Raw genomic sequence first — 18,877 nt, 5'->3', positions numbered from 1 at the left:
GGCACCACTGGTCATCACGACCGATGCCTCACTGGAAGGCTGGGGCGCAGTACTGTTAGACCTTCGAGTCAGCGGCAAATGGGACGCCCAGGAGACACAACTACACATCAACCTCCTGGAGCTGAGGGCAGTGTACCTGGCTCTACAGGCCTTCCTGCCACGCATCGGCTCTTCCCCTGTGCTCGTCAAAACAGACAACACCACGACGATGCACTACCTGAACAAACAAGGGGGAACGCGATCTCTCTCTCTCTCACGAGAATCGCAAAAAATCTGGAACTGGTTGGTGGCGCACGGCCTCTCCCTCAAGGCGGAGTACGTTCCAGGGAAGGAGAACACTATCGCGGACGCCCTCAGCAGGCAGACCTCTCTCTCCCACGAATGGGAGCTCAACGGCGACACGGTGGCCCACGTCTTCTCACAATGGGGCACCCCGAGGATAGATCTCTTCGCGACGGCAGAGAACACCAAATGCCGAAGCTACGCAAGCTGGCATCCCCAACGGGGGTCGCTGGGAAATGCTTTTTCCATCGGCTGGTCCAGCGTGTTTGCGTACGCTTTTCCGCCGTTCCCGATGATACCGAGGCTCCTCCGGAAGATGAGGACGGAACCGTGCACGCTGATACTGATTGCTCCGTACTGGCCGAGACAACATTGGTTCTCGGATCTTCTTCGCCTATCCATCAGGCCCCCGATTCACCTGCGACAACTCCCGAACCTCTTGACAATGTCCGGAGGCCAGGTACACCACCCGAACCTCCGTTCGCTCAACTTATCAGCTTGGCTCCTGAGCACCGTGAGTTCGGGGAGCTAGACATACCGCAGGACTGCAGGGAGGTACTGGCCAAAGCGAGAGCGAGCAGCACGACCAAGACCTACTCGCTGAAGTGGAAGAGGTTCTGCGTGTGGTGTTCGGAACAAGACTTACACCCGCTCCGGGTCACCCCAGTCCAGCTGCTACCGTACCTACTGCACCTGGCTCAATCGGGACTGGCTCACGCCTCCATTAAGGTTCATCTGGCTGCGATTTCTAGGTTCACCAGGACCCCATCGGGACCCTCCCTCTGGTCCAGTCGACTGGTAAAGCAATTTCTAAAAGGACTTTACAGATCCTTTCCGAGGCCTCGGAAAGTTCCTCCAACCTGGCAGTTGAACTTGGTGCTAAACCAATTAATGAAACACCCATTCGAGCCCATACACCGGGCATCGCTCAAGCATCTCTCCTGGAAAACGGCTCTCCTGCTAGCCCTGACGTCGGCCAGAAGGGTCAGCGAACTTCAGGCGCTGTCCATTCAGGAACCGTATCTCCAATTCAGGCACGACCGAGTGGTACTCAGGCCCAACCCTAAATTCATTCCTAAAGTGCCGTCAGACTTTCATCTGAACGAACCAATTGTCCTCAAGTCGTTCTTTCCGGACCCTTCCACGGCAGCGGAAAGGGCGCTGCATTCCCTGGACATTAAAAGGTGTCTCAAATTCTACTTGGACAGGACCAAAGACGTCAGGAAGTCTTCTCAACTCTTTGTAGCCTACAGCAACCCGCGCATGGGGTTGCCCTTGACAAAACAGAGCATCTCACGCTGGATTTCTTCAGCGATTGCTTTCTGCCATGATCAGGCCGGACGGCCTTTGACAGACCGAGTGGCTGCTCACTCGACCAGAGCGATGTCAACGTCAGCGGCGCTCTTCGCTGGAGTGACGATCCTGGACATCTGCCGAGCGGCGACATGGAAGTCCCCGCATACCTTTTCCAAGCACTACTGCCTGGACATCGAACTGCAGAAGGACGCTGCAGTGGGACAAGCGGTGCTGCGCCATCTCTTCCAATAAGGTGAGCCTTACCTCGTCCCGCCATCCAGGTATGCACATTCTTCATGGTTTTCTCTGCTATATGCATGACTATGTATTACCATGTTTTCTCTCAGGTTGTCTGTACTTTATGCAGGCCTACTAGATGTGAGAATGTGCCTTACCACTATGCATGTATTACTGCTGGCTACTCTGATTCAGGCATGTGAATCTATGAAAGACACCCAAATACTGGATAAGAAATGCGTTACTTACCTGTAACAGCAGTTATCCAGTATTGGTGTCTTTCATAGATTCACATGCAACCCTCCCGCCTCCCCGGTAAGGACTCACGTACCTCTAGGTCTACATTGCGACACCCTAGCTGGGTGCGTACGAAAATCTGAGGGACGGAGGCTCCTCCCGGGAAGGTTCTAGAAGGAGGTCGGAGCTGATTGGCTAACGATGAGAGTTCGGTCCTTTTACATAAGGACGTGGAAAGGCCCCAAAAGGGGAGGCCCTTCGGCCTATATTCTCTACGTATGTCCTTAGGACATTACTTTTTTATGTACCGGAGGCTCCCGTCTCGGCGACGGGGAATGATTCAGGCATGTGAATCTATGAAAGACACCAATACTGGATAACTGCTGTTACAGGTAAGTAACGCATTTCTACCCTATGCTGCTTCCACCGGCGTCGCAGGAGAAGTCAGCGGGTCAATGCCGTTGGGAAGCAGAACTAAGCTGTAGTCTATCACTAAAGGAATGGAACCAGATCTATTATAGGGCTCATCACACGGCACATAATGTGGGGAGTAGGGAAGTGGCGGTAAAGGTAGCCACTTACTGGCATCTGACACCAGCCGGCCTGCATCAAATCAATCCGGCCCGTAGTTCTGAGTGTTGGAGGGGATGTGGTGAAATGGGTACTTAGACTCACCTACTGTTGGAATGTAGGGAGGTGCAGGAGTTCTGGGACGCAGTTCTCACGGATGTGGATGCCTCCTTAGGAACAGAGATTCCACGCTTCCCTGCTTACACCCTTCTTGGACTGCCTAACGCCCTCACCTTCCCACTCAAGTCTATACAGGAGGAAACAAATGGGGATAGCCCTAGGTGCAGCTGTTCATCATATCTTATCTCTCTGGAGCTCCAAGACTCGGCCCTCTCATACGGGGTGGTTGCATAAGCTATGGTACGTTATCGGCATGGAGCGTATGCAGGCTACCATTAAGGCCTCGATAGCCTCCTTTCAGAGGTGTGGCGCCCGATCATCTAGCTGTTGGCGCAAGAATTTAATGAAGTGACTTGCCCTAAATATCTGCGATTGCTGCGACTCACAGAGGCTCAGGCTCCTGCGGAAAAGTCCCCGGATGGGTAATCCATTGTACATCCATGGCGCAAGGCACACAGTTTCCGGGTTCAGGGTTCTGGGGTGGGGAGGAGGGTGTTGGGTTGGGACTAGGGAGGGCGGGTTGTGAGGGGTGGTGGGTTGGGGACGGTACGGTTGAAGACATGTCTGTTGGTGGCTACGGCACCACTGGCATTAATAGACCGGGGGCAGGTACTCCACTTCTGTCCTGGGCGATTGCTGGTAGGTTATCGAATACAAATGCCGGGGCTCTATGCGGTGGTTCTTTAATCTTCCTGTTGGACTCTGTTGGGGCTCTAATAAATGAGAGAGGGACCCCAGAACCAAAGGGAAGGGTACCACACCTGACTTTCGTCAAAAAAGATTCCCTTTGGGCACCTTGTACTTGAAATAACAATCCTCACATCCACATAAAACAAAAAGCGAACATACATTTAAACAAAACTGGACAAGTGTAGAAGCAATGCAACAAATATAACAAAGCTGTTATAAAATATAGTTCTGCACTTTTTATTTATACACAATTAAAATTCAATTAAAAATTGGGAGACAGACATTAAAAGAAGGAAAATATTACACAAAAAATCAAATTTCTATTAGTAAAAAAGGAGATACAAAACAGAAAATTAATTCAGCCAAAAGGTCCGAATTATCCCCAGTTCATGTACAGTGTATTTCTCCTTTGGCATCGACGCGTTTCGGTGGATATAGGTATATGACCACCTTCATCAGGATAACATATAATGTCACCCCAATTTCAGTATTACGTGGCCCCCTGACACCAAGAACTCAGATCCACCTGACAAAAGAAGGACCAAGAAGAGACAAAAAAAGCAGGAACTGTAGACCAGCAGTGGACTTATAGCGCCAAATGCTTCCTGCCTGCTTGCTCCTGTTCCAACAATCGCAATAACCCTACTCGTCCTGCAGCTTTGCACTCTCCAAAAGCCTTGTAAGGCTACTAGCACATCGCCAAGCCGTTAGCATCTCCCTTGAAGTGGAGGAGCCTCTTCACTGCAACCTGCAGGCTCTGACCTCAATGTCCGGTTCACCGTTCTGACGATCACTTGGTCCACTGATGCAGAAGCCATACAGGGGGAAGGGGGTGTCACTGTGCTCCAGAGGGTCATATCCATCTCTCCGCCACGTTTGGGGACACCAGGACCCCCAGGAGCCGCCCTGCACCAATACCCGGGGTACCAGAGCCCTTGCAGCAACCAATGCTTTTTTTGAAGTTCAGTCTGGACTCCAACACCGCAAAGTTTGACCAGTTGACGAGGGAGGTCAGCATCGCAGATGCCAGCACAGAAAGTGTCCTAGCTGTCCTGTTTTGTTCCCCTCTGCAGGTATGACCGAGAACCGTGACTTTATGCACGGGCCCTGCCAACCAAAAATCCTCCAACTTAGCTCCCTGGCTTGGTTCCACGAATACAGACTGTGCCCCCTTCTCCCACGACCCTCACGAACGGAACCCACGGTTGGGAGCTCCCAGAATTGGACTCCTCCTCAGCCTGTTTCTAGGTGTCCCCGCCTTGTTTTACTGCAGTGTAGTGCATAAGGCTACCAACCCGTTCAGCACCTCTGCGCCCGGACACTGCTTTTGTTCCCGTTTGGCCAATTTGACCCAAAATGAATTTTTGGTTTGTCCCTGTGATGAGCGCTCATTGCACACCTTGGCACACTTTGCATTGTTTACTAAGTTCTTTGGTAGTTATACCGGGATTGTTTTTTATTTTGATATTAAGGGAAGCCCCCTAATTTCTGCCATATTCCCGCACTTTTATACTTGCAGTCGTTTCCCACACATGAGGTCTGTGCAGGCGTGGCCACTTTCTTTAAGCATGCTTTACGACACAGGCACTCTTTACTGGTTTAATTGTACAACCATGTTTATGGCCATTGATTGTGATTTGGAATGCATATGGATTTTTTTCACCTTTTGAGGACCTCGTTGGATTTGCACAATATGTGTGGTTATGATTTTATTGTTTGTAATTTGAACCGGTTAGATTACCTATAATGATACTGCAATGTTTTAATCATATAAACTATTTTATTTTTACTGTTTTTAATGTATTCTACGTTTGTGTGTTTATGGTTTGTTTCTATACTCCGAATAAAGTTAATTGAATTGCATACAGGGAAAGACCCTCCATTGATGGAATGAGCAACCTGATGCACATCAGGGGACAGTTGAGGACTATCCATACTAACAAAGCTGAAGTCTCCGTATTTTGTCTAAAACAACATTCTCTTGTTGCTGAAAACAAGGTGGGGGGCTACTTGTTGAGAGAGAAGAAAATATATTAAAGCAATCCAAACCTCCACAGGGAAAACCTTCCAGCATCATAACAATACATTGGAAGAGTTTAGAAAATCTTGCAAATTGCTTTTCTCATGGCAGAGTGCAAACGAGCTCAGCAGATTCAATCTCAGTGCGGTCAGCTTACTCAGAGTTCCCAAAGGCTACAGAAAGATCTTGGCCCTTTAGGGAAACATTTTACAAACAAAATCCTTTGGGAAAAAACAGCCCTGGGAATGAACTACTTCTCGTATAGTTCCTGCAAAACCAATTGGACTTTACCACTACCCAGAGTACATTGCTGGACATGTGGAGGGTTACCCCTAAGAAGAGAGAAGCCATAATTGTGCTTGTACCCAGCATGGCTGCAACCCATAATTGTGTGATATGCGCCTCTTAAAGCCCTTTAGCTCTGCTTAGTATTGATGCCACAATTTACTCTTATCTTCTTGTCGAAAGATTGGGCAAGATTTTGCCTAGCTTAATCCATGATGACAAATCAAGCTATGACTGCCATTACACTACAGTAAAAATACACTACAAGAAGTTGAGGAGTGTACAGTGGCATAATATGTGACAAAGGAGAGGAGACTGTTCCGTGCAGTTGCTGCTGCAGTTAATTGTCCTGTAAGAGGTTGCTGCAGATGTGGTGGGGGATACAGAAAGCTGCTGGTGTTTGTTCTACATTAGTAGCTCATGGGAAACAAAATGTTTTATTTGCATTTTGTTTTAATGTATTCACTAGGAGTGGTCATTTAATGGTATTTTTGGCTCTCGAGTGTGCCTTATAAACCTTTGTAAGCCTCTCTTAACAGGCTTCTTGTATATTCGTATGCTACTTGTCATACCTTCCTAGCTAATCGTTTTTTCCCTCCATGTTGGTCCCCGTTCCAAAATAAGTATGCTTTGGCAGTAGAGTAACGGGGATTCCTATGATGTCATTAGTGTAGTTGAAAACCAAAGACCTCATGATGCATTCAAGAAAGTGCTGCTCTTTAAAAACATTTCAGCAATGTTCCATTCTCAACACTGACCCCTAATCCCCATTATATGATGCACACATTTCTCACATTATGCTTCTCTACTGCTCAATCCTAGCAGCTCTCTCGTCTGGAATGACTTCTCTATAGGTGAATTTTTTTTCTCCTCCAATTTTGACTTAAAGTGGCAGAGTACAATTTTGTTCTCATTTTTGAAAGAAGTGCAACTTTTAAAAGGAGACATAAAAACCCTTGTTACTTTTCTAAGCCAGTTTTCAATTTATTCCATACACAAATATTAAAAATTTGCCAAAGGCTAGGCAGGTATAAAAACTGTTTTAAGATACAATACATGGTGGAGATATTCTGGAGGTTATGGAATTAACAAAATACAGAAGATGAAAAGCTGGAACTGAAAGTGTTATGTTATGTTATGTTAAAAATTACTTATAAAGCGCACGTACGCCCGTAGGCTTCATGGCGCTATCGGAGAGAAACATAAAACTAGTAATTACTCTGACAGTGAACCTGTTTAAGAAGCCAAATATTTTAACAATAAGCCTGTTTAAAAAGCCAAGTCTTCAAGGAGCGTCTAAAAGTAAGAAGATCAGGGCTCTGTCTAATAGGCAGGGGAAGGGAATTCCAAAAGGTAGCTGCAAGGTGATCGAAGCAGTTACCCCCCAGCCGTTTTTTCTTAAAGGAGGGGACAGTCAGAAAGCGTGTCTTGCGTTCTAGTTAATTATACTGTTTAGACTTATCTTGAGTCCTCCATCTTTTAAATGATGTCTGTGAATCGTTATCCAGCCTGGAATGTGTTTCCTGTTAAAGAATTGAGGCCGCTTCTCCTCCTGCACCATTGAGGAATTCTAGCAGACCTCTTGCTCTTTAAATTCTTTTTTACAATATTCCTTTACTGTGTCCAAGCTGTCTAGGCTTTTATAGTTGTAGACTTTGCCAGACTCCATGCAAGTTTCCAAAATCAAATTACTATACAAGCAAAGCAGTGGTTGAAATGACTATAAAACATTGAGACTTCATTTAAAGGGCATGAGGCAAAAATGTTCGATAACCGGGAGAAGTTGATAATATTGTAGATTAAGTGATCAATGTCTTGCCACAAATGAAGTACACCAAAAATGAACTCTATGGTGCATCTTGGTGGTGGATGGATGATAAAGACTTAGTAACATGTGGGAGTTAGTGGAAAGAAAGATCTACTCTCTGTACGAAGGCACGTTCTTTCTGTACATTTCTACAATGATGAGAAGTTTCAGGAAGCTTACAAAGAGTGCAGTGACTGGCTTTGGTTTTCTCATAACAGACGGCTCAGCTTGTGAAAAGCGATACCTGCTGAAACGTGGCTCATTAATTCTCATATCTATGTGATCATGTTCTAAAGCTCTGAAGAGTTGCTAGTAAAGTTACAGCTGTGACACTAGAAAAAACATAAATACATCAGTTCTATCGGTTACACTGAAACATATTCTTTCCTTCAGTTTTCAGTGCTCCAAGAGAATTTGGATGTGTATCTGGGATTGCAGCGCTTTGTTGTGACTTCGGGTACAGGTGAGTATCTTGGACTTGTCTTCATTTCATTTCCATTTCAATGCAATGATTGAGTGTGTAAACAAATCAGGGCCAGCAATGCACCGTTTAGGGCAGGTTGTCATTAGGGCTAGTGGTATGAACACTGGGCAAAGGGGGTTGTGTGTGCCTGTATTGTGTGGTCCACTTCCTTTTGATTAGTGTTAGCTGGGGATATGTAATTTATGATTTGCTGTGTTAACTGTTATTCTGCTGACATTGTTAGCTGTGGCTGTAGTACTGACTGGTGGCAGGTGGTGTAGAATTCATAACTGCCACTAGATAGATATGCCATTTATGGCTGGCAGTGATAGCTATGTTTATAGCGTTCAGGGTCTGCAGTATAGTATAGTACATTGTAGGTGTATAACCCAGCATTCAGTGTTTTCACTATTAGCAGTGGGTATTTTGCTTATGTTTGGTGGCATGAGAGCTGTTCATGTTTTTGCTTCCAAATGCAGTTGTTTTTCCCAGCTGGTGAGAAGTGCCTGCAGCTGTAGACATGCTGACAAAGCAGTTTTTTTTTACAGGTCCAACGTAGTTCTTGTGTTAGCTGTTTTCTATTGGGCTCTTCCTGATCAACCCTCCCCACCTATTCTAGCACCACCCAAAATTGTCAAGAGACAGGGATTGAGTTCTCTCTGTACTACCGTTCCTCCCTATTTTTAGCTCCTGCTTTGTTTAGCTGTCTCTGCCTCTTGATGGAAGTCTCATCTTAATTTCAAAACCAGAAAAAGTTGCCTCCCTCTTCTGAAACAAAGGTATCCAATGTTAGGCAAATTGCCCTCCATTAGTCTTTCTTTTATCTTCAGGACTTTGGCAGAGGTTACTGTGGAACTCTCTTCTCTATCGCAAAGGTGAATATTTCTTTTGTAATGGGTTTAGTAAGCGGACACTTGGGAAAGGCAAATTCAGGTGTGGGCATGCTGCTCTAGTTTACAAAGACTATCTGTGCCATTGTCACAATGTGACCATGTTCGGGGCTTTTAACTACCAGTTCAATAGGAGACTTCATACGGGCTCACACTGTTGCAAGTACCTTTTCAAGGAAACATACTGGGTTGCAAAGCTTGGGATCACGCCGCATCAAATAAACATTTCAGACCTGACAAGAATATGAAAGTTCCACAAAAACATATCCTGCCTTTGTACCAGTTTCGTAACAGGTTAAAGCAACTAGTGTTTAACCATGCTTCCAGAACCAGCTCCCTTAGAAGTTTGATAATCCCATCACGGTCCTGGAAAGAACTGCATTGGTGCTACCTGGGTTATACATAAACGTCCAAATACATCTGTTTTTTTTAAAAACTGATTTTTGCACAATGAATCACAAGAAAAGAGATGACCTATTTTCTTAAAACAAATAAAACTCAGACCATTGCTCTGTTTTCCCAATTTCAAGCATACCTAGCTCATCCAGTTCAGGTTTTTCTTCCCGTTTGTACAAGTCGACCATTAACAAAGTAATTCCATGTGAACAACAGCTATATACAATGATATGTGCTGGGAAAATTGTTAGCTTCTTCTGTTTGTCGACGGTGTTTCGACCCTCAAAACAATGCGGGGTCTCTTCAGGACTATTGATGAAGGAACATTTGAATTTATGATTAGGCAGCCTTGTGAAAATGATGTGCCACAAGTGAAGAATAGAGGAAAGGGGTTTACTCACATGAGGACCCGTCCGGGTACTCAATTTGAGGACAGGCTGTCAATCCAATATGGTATGTAGGTAGGCCAGAGGGGCTCAATTAATTTTACGCCACAGCCGTAGTGTTGTAGAATCCCTTTGTGGATTAGCAGTGAAAATGCACTGGGAGTTTCTCTCGGTAGAAGATTAGAAAAGCAGGACAGCGCTCCGCGTGTAGATTCAGAAAAAGCTGCATGGGTCAGCTTGATCGGGTACAATTTAAATGAAAAATTGATACTTGTATAGCGCACTACTTATCCGCAAGGGTCTCAAGGCGCTTGTACGAATACCGCTGTGGAATCCATCCTGGCTTTTCCTGTGAGGCGTCCACTCCTGGGCACCCCCAAGGTGAAGGCCAGGCATCCTTAGCGTTGTGGGGGCCGTTGTGGAGATTAAGCAAGCTATTGCCCAGAGTTGCAGAGTGGGACTCCATGATTGGAATAGGCACTGCGGCGAGAATTAGCATGTCCGTGGAATTTTGAGCCCAAAACCCGCCGAGGCGGGGAATTGAACCCTGGTCCCGGGCTAGACCTCTGCATCAGGGTCTGCCGCTCTAATCATTGAGCCACACTTCTCCACCATTGCCATTATCTAACCCTTTATATTACGATTGTGCTTATGTATCATAACCTCATAGTATATCATTCCACAGGAACAACTGTTTTTCCTATATAATGATCGAGCTTAACTCTGGCAGGGGAAGCTGAACAGAGTATTTCCTGTGAAGGAGAGGTGTGATCCTTTTTAGGGTTACTTAAGGGCTCCCCGGAGGGTGGGTCCATAGATTCGTCTCAACATCAACCTTTAGATCTGACTGCCTGTCATCTGACGACTGTACCAAGACTCTTCTGTTGGTGGACACTGGAACTCTACTGTTCTTCAAACAGGAACTACGACAACATTGCTCTGGTGGGAAGATTTCTGCTGCATCTTCATGCCTGTGGTTTTCCAAGTTCTGCAACTCCATGAAAGTGCATCCTCCAAGTCACCGATGACTCAGCCTTCATCCCATCCAGAATGAGTCTCCCTTGCAGTGAAGAAGTCACTTCCCTGCATCCGCAGGCACTTCTACGCCGATGACTGGTTTCCTGATTCTGTTATCCTATGGACATCGCCCGGCTCTGCAACATAGGTGGTGGTTTGTTGGTTCTTCAGAGGCCTGACATTTCTTCCCTGCAACTTGGGCGACTGTAATCCCTCTCCAACCAATGTGAACCCCCTTCCTGTCTCATGTTACCAAAGCTTGTTCGCTATCTTCAGGAAAGATCTTCAAGCTCCAAGAAGCCTCAGCACTGCACACCTCCAAGGATGACGTGCTGCCTCCATCCTCTGCATCGTGGGCCTTCATTTATTTATTTATTTAAGTAGCTTATACCGCGCGCAGCTACCCCCGGAGGGGTGTCCCGGCGCTAGAAACAGGATCTCAGGGGAGGGAGGGGTGGGACCAGCTTCATACGAGACAGGAATCAAAGTCTGGAGAACAGCCAGGTTTTTAATTTGGCACAGAAGATGGATTCAGACGGGCTGAACCTGAGGTCGATAGGGAGGCAGTTCCATAGTTTGGCACAGATAACGCTGAACCCTCTACCGCCCATTCTGGAACGGCGAAAGCGGGGTGTGATCAAGAGGCGTAGGTTGTTAGATCTAAGTGATCTGACAGATTGAGAAATTGTCACTCGCTTTTTCAGGTAGCCAGGTCCGAGGCCGTTGATGGCTCTAAAGGCATCCCCTGTGTGCTGTTGAGGATTCATTGCACTCCCTGTACCGTATTCCAGAGGGTCCTTGAGGGGGCTCCATTGATTCTTTCTGGCTCTCCTGCATGCTGAGGGTCGGCCCTGACTTACCCTTGCAGGGTTAGTCCTGCAGACCTTGCTGGTCTGCAACACAGCCTCTTCTCCTGCAAACAGTTGTTTGCGTTTGCCAAGGCTTGTTGGTGGTCCTGCAGGTCGCTGGCCTTCCTGCACTCGTCGACCGGTGTGAGACCGCTCATGGCTGGCTCCTGTGCTCCTGCATCGTCGCTTGGGCTCCAAAGCTGCTGCTTCATCCTCACCGTGCTACAGCAAGAAGCTCTAACCTGTGCTGGTATTTTCCTTCTGTATCTCGTGGTGCCCTCCGGGTAGTTTGGACTCTGTTCCCTCTACTTTCAGGTTCTTCTCATCTGGATTCCTCATCTTGGTTGCACCGGCCTGGTCCAAGAGACGTCCTAGCTGCAGGTCTTCCACGAACCTCCATTGGCAACTATGGGCGTTTCCGACTCCACTTCACCCCTATTCACCTGGGCTCCCTGATGTAGGTATTCTGGTTCCTGGGGTATCCACATGCGGGGTGGCTCCTCTACCTTCCTTGATTCAAAGCGGTTCCTTGGGGGTCTTTTAGCAGGGTTCTAGAACTGTAAAATTCCAATGCAACTTAACCTGTGTTATTCTTAGGACGTTTGATCTGGTGTAACCACTCTGCACCCGTGCGCCTGGGGAGGGGGGGGGGGGTCCCTGGCTACTCTCCTTGGGTGGTTCTGTTTTCCCTGGGATCCTCCATTCTTGGGTCTAATCCTGGTTGGCTACTTAGCTTCTATTCCACAATTTTAGTATATGATTTGGTCCCCGGTGTGGGCCCTATGTGTTTACCTATGCTACCTACTTTTATCTTAAGTATTTATTTGAAATTGACATCTCCGTGGATGAGATATACGAAGTCAGTGTCTAGTGTGTAGTAATAAATATAAAGTGTTTTTATAATCACCTGATGTGATTCTTTCTTGCGTGAAATGTTTACTGACTTGACTATAGTGGTGAATGCACTTGCTTTACAACCCTCCTGACTAAGCCTTAGCTGCTCTCCAGCGCTACACCTCAAGAGCTCTGGGTTTCATGGACCTAAACACGAAGGGTTGCCTGGACTCCGTGCACAGTGCCTCACCAGAGGTGGACATTGTATAGTGAACCAGCCTCATGAAAAGATCAGCCTTCGTTCAGATCCATGTGTATCTAATGCTTCAGATATCGGGTACAAAAGTCCAATGCATAAACTGTCCGTGTACAGCCCAACCAGCCATAGATACTGGAGCTTTTGGTAAGTAAAGCTTCTCTGTCCGTCAGCTTTATACAGTGGTAGAATAAAGAGGTTACAGCTTGGGAAAAGCAATGGAAATAATCCTACCACGGGCCACTTTTTCTAAAACAGGTTTCACATTACCTGTACTTTCTTGCTGTGAACTACAAAACTGGCATACCTAGACATGTTTACAGAATGTGTTACTCCCTTCCAAGTGAAAAAGGATCAAACGGTCCATCTTGGGTTTTTAGTGGCATTTAATTGCATTCATGAGAATCCATCTTTCGGCACTTATTTCTGATGGATACATCTGCCGTGTGGATTCCTCACCTTGTGAATATCCCCCTTGCGTCAGCAACATTCGGAAATTCTTTTTGTAGCCTCGCGCCGACGTGGATCCGGACGTCACAGAGGCACGGCACCGCTCACGACTCCGCTGACGTCACCGACGCCTATAACAGGCCCACGCCGGCGTGATGACATCAGTTCCCTTTTTTCCGCGTCGTCGACGCTAACGGTTTTCAGGGATCGTACTGTAGCTTAACAGTAACTTTGTTACTATTATCCTATTATTGTGTCTATCTTTATATTCTTCGAAATGTCGTCGAAGAAAACTGGATTTAAGGCTTGCGGCGAATGTGGCAGGACTATGTCTATCACCGATCCTCATGAATGCTGTGTTTGGTGTTTAAGTTCCGACCATGACGTCGAGGACTGTCCTTGCTGCAAGAAGATGACTCCGAAGGCGTTAAGAGAAAGAGAGACGAAACTCCTCGTGGCAAAACTTAAAAATAAGAAAGTTAAGAAGTCTTCGAAGTCTCGAACTCGTCGGTCGAGGTCTCGTTCGAGGTCACGCTCGGAGTCGTCTTCGGCTCACGCTTCGAAGTCTTCGAGGAAGAAACATAAGAAGAGGAGCCATGAGTCACGTCATCACTCCGGAAAGGACTCTAGTTCAAGACCGAAGTCCCAGGTCAAACTTCTGAGTAAGGAAGTGGAGGTTTCGGAGTCGGAACATAACTCTGTTGGTGAGGCTTCACATCCGGATTCACCCGAATCTCAGAAGCAGGTCCATTCTCCGGTTCCATCCAATCCTTCTGGTCAGGAGGATGAAGGTGAGGAGCAGGGGGCTGGTGAAGTCGAAGTTCCGGTGCCTGCGGGTTCGTCGAACCCGGTTCCTGGACTCGGTGAAGAGGTCGACGTCGTTTCGACTCCACCTCCTCAGGAACGACCCAGAGATCCATATCCTGAATTTCCAGCTCCAGGTCAGGACCCTTCTCAGTTCCTGAACGCCATGTTTGGTGTTTATTCCAGGGCAATGTTCCCGTCTGGTGCATCTGTTGGTCCCACGGGTCCTATGGCCTTTAACTTGGGTATTCCCCAGGCTTACGCCCCTGCGCCCTTCATGCCTTTTATGCCGGCTATTCCACCGCATTGGCATTTTCCGACACCACCGGTGTCGTAGACGTCGAAGCGCTCGACGCCAGTCCCATCGACGCCGATGCCTACGACTCCGAGGCAGGATTCTGCCCGACCTCGTATTGAAAAACCTCATCCGACTTCGGGTTCGACGCCGGCACCGACCCCGTCGGAGTCGTTTCCGAATCCGTTGACTTCTGCTGTGAAGGAAAGATCTCGGAGAAAGGCCCAGAGACTTCTGGAAGAGGAAAGATATCAATATTCAGATACTGAAGAAGGGGAGTTACGGGATTCTGAGGATCCTTTTGAAGACTTGTGTGAGGCCAGTGGGCTTGAACTGTCGCCTGAGTGGGAATTGGCTTCAGTGTCAAATGTACCATCGAAGGATGTGGTGCCTTATCACACCGTTATAAAAAAAGCAGCGAGTTTATTGAATATTACTCTGCCCACTGCTGATTATAAACCTAATATTTTAACTGAGGTTCTTCATTCACCCTCATCAGTTATTGAACCTATGTTACCCTTCAACGAGGCCTTATCTGAGCCCATCTATGAGGTTTGGAAGAAACCTTTATCTGCTCCTGCAGTTTCTAGAACGGTGGCGAGGAGATACAGAGCTGCACCTGAGGACCCTGCGTTTTTATCAACTCATCCCTTGCCTGAGAGTTTGGTGGTGCAAGCTGCCTGCTCAAAGAAATCTGCTGGTGCTTTTCCACAGGTTCCTGGGGATGAGGAATCCAGAAAGCAAGATCAGAGTGCCAAGAAGGTTTTCTCATCAGCCAGTATGGCGTTAAAGTCAACCAACTTTGATGGGAAGGTATATCCATGCCTTGATGGATTCTGTCAAGCAGCTGATTCCGAAAATTCCTGAGGATGACAGGAAGGATTTTCAGGAAGTGATATCGGACACTCAAGCAGTTGCGAGACAGGTGATTCAGAGTGGTCTGGACACTGCTGATTCGGTGGCAAGGGTCATGGGCTCCTCCGTGGCCACTAGAAGGGCTGCCTGGCTTAAATCATCGGAGTTCTCTGCAGACGTCTAGTCTGTTTTGATGGCTCAGGATTGTTTGGCAAGAAGGCTGATGCTGCCTTGGAACGTTTTAAGGACAGTTTGGGTCTTCAGTCCAGAGGTACTACTGGTAGACGCTTCAGGGGGTTTGGAATATCTTCCTTTCGTTCTTACAGACCATCCCAGCAGCAGCCTCAACAGCAGCAGAATACGCTGTACAAGTCATACAGGGGCAGGCAAAGATCCCGCCCTAGAGGTCGTCAAACTTCCTCCTCCTCCTCTCCTTCCCAACCCCCGGCCAACGCAGCAAAGCAGCCCTAGATCCGCCATTCCGGATCATGTGGGCCCAGTGGGGGGTCGGCTTACTCAATTTCTACAAGATTGGGAATTAATAACATCGGATCTTTGGGTTCTCAATCTTTTAGAGAATGGGTATGCACTTCCTTTCCAGGAATTCCCTCCCAATTACCCTCCTTGCCAGGGTTATTGTTCGGAGGATCACCTGCTTCTCCTGCAGGAAGAAGTCCTGGCTCTGTTCCGAAAAGGTGCGATAGAGGTGGTTCCAGAGCAGGAAAGGGGTCAGGGGTGTTACTCCCGGTATTTTCTGATCCCCAAGAAAGATGGCAGGCTTCGGCCAATCCTGGATCTCAGGATCTTGAACCTTTACCTGAGACAGGAAAAGTTCAAGATGCTCACTCTTGCACAGGTTCTTCAAGCGCTGCTGGAAGAAGACTTGCAGGATGCGTATTTTCATATTCCCATCTTGAAGTCGCACAGGAAGTATCTCCGATTTACGGTTGGGTCACAACACTACCAGTTTGTGATCCTTCTGTTTGGTCTTACTACTGCGCCTCGAGTCTTCACCAAGGTGATGGCAGTGGTGGCAGCTCATCTCAGGAGAATGGGGAGACATGTGTTTCCGTATCTAGACGACTGGCTGATCAAAGCGGAGTCGCCGGAGAAGGTGCTCCATCATCTGCAAGAGACAACTCAGTTGTTGCACAGGTTGGGTTTTTCGATAAATGTACCCAAGTCTCACCTGGTGCCCTCACAGCGCAACTTGTTCATAGGTGCGGTACTGGACACTACTGTGTGTCGTGCATTCCCTCCCCCTCAAAGGATTCGTGACATACAGGAGATGATTCCTTTGTTTTACAATGGAGCGGTCGTTCCAGTCCTGAAGGTCCTTCGCCTGCTCGGTCTGATGGCTTCATGCATTCTGTTGGTCAACCATGCACGCTGGCATATGAGGGCGCTCCAGTGGTGCCTCCGCAGGCAGTGGTATCAGCACAATGGGGATCTCAGGGAGTCGGTGAAGATCTCCAGAGAAACTGCAGCGGATCTGTCTTGGTGGAGCGTGGAAGGCAATCTGTCTCAAGGGAAGCCTTTTCAGATTCCTCCATCGGTTGCCACAGTAATATCGGATGCGTCTACTCTTGGGTGGGGTGCTCATCTGGGGGACCTGGAGGTCAAAGGTCTTTGGTCTCCAGAGGAAAGGTTGCTTCATATCAACCTTCTAGAGTTGCGGGCGATACATCTGGCGCTCAAGGCCTTCCTCCCTTCCCTTCGCGGTCAGTCTGTTCAGGTCCTGACGGACAACACGACCACGATGTGGTACATCAACAAGCAGGGAGGAGTAGGGTCGCAGTGTCTCTGCAGAGAGGCTCTGCGTCTCTGGTCCTGGGTTCAGGACCATCAGATTTGTCTGATGGCAAATCATCTGGCCGGGGTTCAGAACGTTCATGCAGACAGTCTTAGTCGGCAGTTCTCTGCCGATCACGAGTGGAGGCTCCATCCAGAGGTAGTTCACGACATCTTTCGGATGTGGGGGACTCCTCGGGTGGACCTGTTCGCCACTCACGAGAATGCTCACTGCCTGTCATTCTGCAGTCTCCAGTATTCGATGCAAGGAGCCTTGGGGGGCGCGTTTCAGTTGAGTTGGAGCTCGCAACTCCTTCACGCGTTTCCTCCCATACCTTTGATTCCTCGGGTTCTGAGGAAGATTCGCCAAGACCGGGCCCAAGTCATATTGATTGCCCCGGATTGGCCAAGAAGGGTGTGGTACTCAGACCTTCTCCATCTCTCCTCTCACCTACCGCTCCGTCTCCCTCACAGGGCAGATCTCCTCTCTCTTAGATGGAGGGGCAGGTTCTACACCCCCACCTCCAGACATTACACCTTCATGCCTGGAGATTGAACGGGGCAACCTGATTTCTTTTTCTCTCCCTCACGATGTGGTGGATGTCATTTTGTCAGCCAGGCGTGACTCCACTAAGTCCATCTATTCTTATAGGTGGTCTAAGTTTGTTGTTTGGTGCAGGGAGAAGTCCATAGACCCTTTGAGGGCCCATTTATCTGATGTTCTCCAGTTTGCCCTTTCTCTGGCACAGCAGGGGCTTGCTGTTGCCACGGTGAAGGGTTATCTGTCAGCGCTGTCGGCGTTTATCTGTTTGCCTGACCAGCCTTCTCTGTTTAAATCTCCTATAGTTTTAAGGTTTTTGAAGGGCCTCACTAATAAGTTCCCTCCTACCCCTTTTATTGTGCCTCAGTGGGATTTGAATCTAGTTTTGACATTTTTAATGGGTGCTCCTTTTGAGCCTCTTCACAAATGTCCTATGAGGCTCCTGTCTTTCAAAACAGTTTTCCTCGTTGCAATAACCTCGGCAAGGAGGGTAAGTGAGCTTCAAGCTCTTAGTCACAAGCCCCCTTTCTTGACCATTCATGCTGATCGAATGGTTCTTAGGACATGGGCTGCTTTTCTGCCAAAGGTGGTGACTCCTTTCCACCTTGGTCAATCCATTACCCTTCCTACTTTTTATCCTCCCCCACACCCTTCCAAGGAGGAGGAGAGATTACACCGTCTTGACCCCAAGAAGACGGTGTCTTTTTACTTGGACAGGACTAAAGACTGTCGCTTGGATGACCAGCTCTTTATTGGCTTTGCTGGCTGCAAGAAGGGAAGAGCGGTCCATAAGAGGACTTTGTCGAGATGGATCGTCCTCTGCATCAAGATCTGCTACTCTTTGGCCGGTAAGGAACCACCAGAGGGTATAAGGGCTCATTCTACTAGAGCTAAGTCTTCGACCTCTGCATTGGCTAGAGGTGTGCCTGTAGAGGATATTTGTAGAGCGGCAACTTGGTCTTCCCTCCACACTTTCGCGAAGCATTACTGCTTGGATTCCGAAGTGAGGAGGGACGGTCATTTTGCGCGCTCTGCCCTTCAGGATTTCTTGGTCTAGAAGAGTGGACACCCTCCTCCGGGAGTGGGGACTGCTGTGGGACTCTATTCACAAGGTGAGGAATCCACACGGCAGATGTATCTATCAGAAGAACAAGTTACTTACCTTCGGTAACGCTTTTTCTGGTAGATACAATATCTGCCTGTGGATTCCTCACTGACCCACCCGCCTCCCCGTTGTCCACTCTTCTATGCCAGAGTTTCTATAATGTATTATTTTATTGTCAAGGAGTTGTTTATTTCAAATGTTTTATTGCATTTGCTTCACACTGTGTGTTACCTTGATTTCTATACTGCGTATACTGTGTATATGTCTACTGTCATCGGACCGTCCGTGTGCCTCGTAGGCACGGAAAAAAGGGTGGAACTGATGTCATCACGCCGGCCTGTTATAGGCGTCGGTGACGTCAGCGGAGTCGCGAGCGGTGCCGTGCCTCTGTGACGTCAGGAT

General features: G+C 47.9%; 1 protein-coding gene across 2 annotated transcripts in view; it reads left to right on the top strand.

Moving 5' to 3' along the window:
- XPO6 (exportin 6) overlaps positions 1 to 18,877 on the top strand; it is an 824,334-nt gene that overhangs the window by 426,306 nt on the left and 379,151 nt on the right. For both annotated transcript variants that reach the window (XM_086941189.1, XM_086941190.1), the window contains exon 12: positions 7,938 to 8,007. In XM_086941189.1, coding sequence (XP_086797315.1) covers positions 7,938 to 8,007 — 70 coding nt within the window. The remainder of the gene's footprint in view (positions 1 to 7,937; positions 8,008 to 18,877) is intronic.

Source organism: Lissotriton vulgaris, chromosome 10 (assembly GCF_964263255.1).
Source record: "Lissotriton vulgaris chromosome 10, aLisVul1.2, whole genome shotgun sequence".
NCBI classification, from domain to species: Eukaryota; Metazoa; Chordata; class Amphibia; order Caudata; family Salamandridae; genus Lissotriton; species Lissotriton vulgaris.
This window is presented reverse-complemented; position numbering and strand designations above follow the sequence as displayed.